The following is a 5,417-nucleotide window of genomic DNA, read 5'->3' as shown; positions in this document are numbered from 1 at the left end:
CACACACCCACACACACAGGGTTAGGCACAGTTGTGTATGTGTGTTCTCCACCTTCATTTGGTAACTGATGTTGGTTTGTGTACAATCTTATAACTTAACGGTTCAGCAAAATAGATTGATAGAATAAGAACCAGGCTTAAAAATAAGTACTGGAGTCCACTTGCTTGACTAAACCCTTCAAGGCAGTGCCCCAGCATGGCCACAACCCAGTGACTGAAACAACTGAAAGGTAACAGATAAAAGGAAGATTACACACATATGCTCACACATACACACACAGACGCACACACAAACACACACAAATGCACACAAACACACACACACATACATAGATGCACACACAGATGCACACACAGATGCACACAAACACATGCACACAAACACATGCACACAAACACACACACTCACGCACACAAGCACACACACTCATGCACACAAACACACACTCACGCACACAAACACACACACACTCACGCACACAAACACACACACACAAACAAATACACACAAACACAAACAAATATGCACACACGCAAACAAATACACACACACACACACAAACAAACACACACATGCACACAGATATTTAAACGCGCTTATCCTCCGCCCAGACACACACACACACACACACACATATATATATATACACACCCTCTTTTTAATTACATAATACTGTCGGATTAATAGATGAGTGGATGAGGAGAGTGTACATGGGACTAGTTCAGACAACATGTACATTGAATATGCAGTAATGTTGCAACTGAATGCAGCTGAAAGTGCACTTAACTGCTGTACACCACCTCACTCATTGCATTGATTTTAGTGTTGTATGTGAACACAAACTGGATTTGAAGAGATTGGTGGCGTGTGGGGGGTGGGTGTATGGTGATGTAGTGGTGTTTGTGGTGGTCGTCGTGGTTGTGATGGTGACAGTGGTTGCGGTTATGTTGATGGTGTTGGTGGAGGTGTTGGTCTGTTCATGGTGGTGGAGGCGGTGGTATTGTTGTTTGTGGTAGTGATGACGATGCTGGTAATGGTGGTGGTGGTGATTGTTGATGATGTTGTTGTTGTTGGTGTTGTTATTGGTGGCGCTGCTGCTGCTACTGCTAGAGATATTGTTATTCTTCTCGTCATCATTGTCATCATCATCATCATCATCATCATCATCATCGTCGTCATCATTATTATTAACCACTTCTCTTTCTCCCCAACTTTTTTTCTCTCTTCAGCTAAGGCAGCTGTCCAATCTTGTTGCCCATCGGCGAGTTCCTGGCGAGCAACTGTGCCAGAAATTGGAAAACCTGCACATTTGTGAGTCTTCTGAAGACATGTCTGTCCAACAGGTAACAGGTTCAATTCCCACCTTCACCTACTCTCCTTTTCTTTCATTTATAAAACTTTTCCTGTTGTTATTGTTATTTTTATTGTAGCTGTAGTCGTTGATGTTATTATAATAGTTGTAGTTGTTGGTGCTATTTGCATCTCTTCTCTAAACCTTCTATCAGCAGAAAAGATGGGGAAATAAAAAAAAATCATAATTGTACACACATCTTATGAAAGTTGCCACAAATGTTAACCCTGTTTGATGACCTTATCACCTACCACCCCCTATTTAACATTCTCATCGCTGTTTGGTACCCTGATTTTCACTGTCACTCCTGTTTGACACTCCTGGCCCTAATTTACACTCACACATCAATTTGATACGATTGGCCCGGATTTACCCTGTTAGCCCTGTTTGATACTCCTGGCCCTAAGTTACACTCACACATCAATTTGATACGATTGGCCCGGATTTACCCTGTTAGCCCTGTTTCATATCGTCAGTCCTATTTTATATTGTTAGGCCTAATTTACTCTGTTAGCCCTGTTTGATACTCCTGGCCCTAATTTACACTCACACATCAATTTGATATTATTGGCCCAGATTTACCCTGTTAGCCCTGTTTCATACCGTCAGTCTTATTTTATATTGTTAGGCCTAATTTACTCTGTTAGCCCTGTTTGATGCTCCTGGCCCTAATTTACACTCACACATCAATTTGATATTATTGGCCCAGATTTACCCTGTTAGCCCTCTTTCATACCGTCAGTCTTATTTTATATTGTTAGGCCTAATTTACTCTGTTAGCCCTGTTTGATACTCCTGGCCCTAATTTACACTCACACATCAATTTGATACTATTCACCCTGATTTACCCTGTTAGCCCTGTTTCATATCGTCAGTCCTATTTCATATTGTTAGGCCTAATTTACTTTGTTAGCCCTGTTTGAAACACTTGACCCTGATTTACATTCTCACACCAATTTGATACTGTAAGCCCAGTGACACATCAGAACTGTTAACCTTGTAACAAAAACTGTATTCTTGTCCTCTAATACCCCAACTCTGCGGTACTTATGCTCTTTAATCCTACCATCCATTGTTTTTGTACTTTTACCCCTGTTTAATCCTCTTAGCTCTGTTCCACACCTTTACTGTTAACCCTCTATAATATCACTATTCCTGTCTAATAATACTCTTAACAGCAATTTGTACCGTTAGCCCTATCTCACATCATTACTGATAATTCTGTCTCTGTTTAATATAAATTGGCACAGTCATGGCTGTGTGGTAAGAAGCTTGCTTTCTTAAAGGCGGCGAGCTGGCAGAACCGTTAGCACGCCGGGTGAAATGCCTAGTGGTATTTCATCCGCCCCTATGTTCTGAGTTCACATTCCGCCGAGGTCGACTTTGCCTTTCATCCTTTTGGGGTTGATAAATAAAGTACCAGTTACGCACTGGGTCGATGTAATCGACTTAATCCCTCTGTCTGTCCTTGTTTGTCCCCTCTATGTTTAGCTCCTTGTGGGCAATAAGAAATAAAAGAAATAAGAAGCTTGCTTTCTTACCACATGGTTCCAAGTTCAGTCCCACTGTATGGCACCTTGTGTGTCTTCTACTATAGCTTTGGACCACCCAAAGCCTTGTGAGTGGATTTGGCAGACGGAATCTGAAAGAAGCCTGTCATTTATGTGTGTTTGTGTGTGTGAACAATAGACTAGATGGACATGTACACTAAATGGACATGTAGGTTCACTGGATCAGGGGCTAAACGAAAATAGTCTCCCCCGTCCCCCCTTTTTTTCCCTCCACCCACTTCATAATCATAATACTGGATTGAGATTAATATTTGTGAGGACTTTCAAAAGAATTTACTTGGTTATTCTTATTATTCTGTTCTGTTTGTTTATTTTTACTTACAACCCTTGTTTCTTGCCTTCTTTCTTTTCTTTCCTTGTGTGTGTGTGGTAGACATTTTCTATCTTGGTATACAGAAGACTTGCCACAGAGCGAATATTTAGTTGTTGTAAGCAGGGCCGGATTAAGACCCACAGAGGCCCTAAGCACTTAAAAGATTTTCGTGCCCCCATATATATATATGTAATTCAAAATATTGTTGTTGGCACTCCGTCGCTTACGACATCGAGGGTTCCAGTTGATCCGATCAACGGCACAGCCTGCTCGTGAAATTAAAGTGCAAGTGGCTGAGCACTCCACAGACACGTGTACCCTTAACGTAGTTCTCGGGGATATTCAGCGTGACACAGTGTGACAAGGCTGACCCTTTGAATTACAGGCACAACAGAAACAGGAAGTAAGATTGAGAGAAAGTTGTGGTGAAAGAGTACAGCAGGGTTCGCCACCATCCCCTGCCGGAGCCTCATGGAGCTTTTTAGGTGTTTGCGCTCAATAAACACTCACAACACCCGGTCTGGGAATAGAAACCGCAATCCTATGACCGCGAGTCCTCTGCCCTAACCACTGGGCCATTGCGCCTCCACAGACCCATGTGTACTGGAGAGTGATATGAAATGAAATGCCTTGTTCAAGTACACAATGCACTATGCATGGGTTAAAAATGAATACCAGTTGCATCTTGGAGTTAAAGATGGTTGAACCAGTGTCCTGTTTAGTGGGGGTGGAGTGGAGTCTTGTACGTTCAGCCTAAATGCCTTGAAAATCCAGAGAAGCTCTGGTTCCATGGATGCGTTGGCTCAAGGCAGACTTCATTAGTCGAAGAGTTAAAATGGAGCATGATACAACCCTGTGATTCACCACATCTGGTGAAACCATCCAACTCATGCCAAGACATCAAATGATAAAGATGATGATGATGATGATGAGGATGAGAGTCTTCCAAACACATTTCTGTCCTTTCATGTTGTCTTCCCTTGTACATTGCATGTTGATGTTGCATGTCCTAATCTACTGCACAACTAACAGGCGTACATGCAAAAGAATGCTGCATGCTACGCACACACACACATGCACACATGTACACGCACATACACATCCACCCTGTAGCCATCCCAATCACCCGAGCTCTTCCCCCAAATTTCATCTCCTCTGACAGAACCGTTTCTAACACACAGTTTTCATGTCCTTTTTTTTTCCTTCTGTGCTTCTGTTACGGCTTTGCAGATCCAGATGAAAATGGCTGTGGTGCAGCAGGAACTGTTTGAGTTGAAAATGCGCCTCGAAGCACGCAGCGGGCGCAAGATCTCCGAAAAGGACATGCGTCTGATTCGCAAAATCGAACAACTTAAGGAGGAGCTACGAGAGCTGCTGGTTGAGTTGCGGAAACGTAAATCTGAAGAAGAACATAGCCTCATTCTCACTAATGTAAGTATACGATTCGTGTGGAGGCCAAATTTGGATTGGGTGGGGGGAGTTGTTTTGTATTTTTCCATCATTCTTTTTCTTTTTATCTTTGATAAAAACAGAAAACATTTCCTCTGTTCTATATTTAAGAGATGAGGAATTATTTACATTATTTACATTATTTACATCGTTAGGAATGAGAACCCAGGTTCAAAATTTCCCCAAGACACCTGACGAAGGCTGGAGGGTATATCAGCCGAAACGTTGTGTTAACAACAAACAAGATGAGGACAAATATCCGTCAAATGTAAATAATGTAACATTTCCTCTGTTTTGGCGCCACTGCCCTCTATCACCATCTTCACAACAGTCACACTGAATTTTATTCACACCAAACCACTTCAAACATCACCAAAGAGATCGCAGTTCATTTTTTTCTTTTCTTTCTTTCTTTCTTCTTGCTCTTCTCGGTACTGCTACCAATTCTTGGTCTTGTTCTTATTAATCCAACATTATGAAGAAATTCTCCAGAAAACCAGAAACCTGCACATACAGAGAAATTCCATAGTAATGTGTCTCAATTTAACATGAATTTACATTCAATACATCGGACCTCCTCATTCTATTTTATTTCATTTCATTTCATTTTATTTTCACTCTTTCCAAACTTCCATTTTCTTGACCCTTGATTTAACATAACCCCAAATTTTTTTTTTGTTCTTTTTTGCTGTGTTATTTATTTTCTCATGGACTCTCCCCTCCAGCCACCAC

General features: G+C 41.6%; 1 protein-coding gene across 1 annotated transcript in view; it reads left to right on the top strand.

Annotated features, from left to right (window-relative positions):
• LOC106879838 (uncharacterized) overlaps positions 1-4,817 on the top strand; it is a 130,579-nt gene extending 125,762 nt beyond the window's left edge. The window contains exons 5-6 of the mRNA XM_052975368.1: positions 1,231-1,344; positions 4,467-4,817. Of these exons, the coding sequence (XP_052831328.1) occupies positions 1,231-1,344; positions 4,467-4,802 (450 nt within the window). The 3' untranslated portion in view covers positions 4,803-4,817. The remainder of the gene's footprint in view (positions 1-1,230; positions 1,345-4,466) is intronic.
• The last annotated feature ends 600 nt before the right edge of the window (positions 4,818-5,417 follow it).

The sequence above is a fragment of the Octopus bimaculoides genome, chromosome 21 (assembly GCF_001194135.2).
Source record: "Octopus bimaculoides isolate UCB-OBI-ISO-001 chromosome 21, ASM119413v2, whole genome shotgun sequence".
Taxonomy (NCBI): Eukaryota; Metazoa; Mollusca; class Cephalopoda; order Octopoda; family Octopodidae; genus Octopus; species Octopus bimaculoides.
This window is presented reverse-complemented; position numbering and strand designations above follow the sequence as displayed.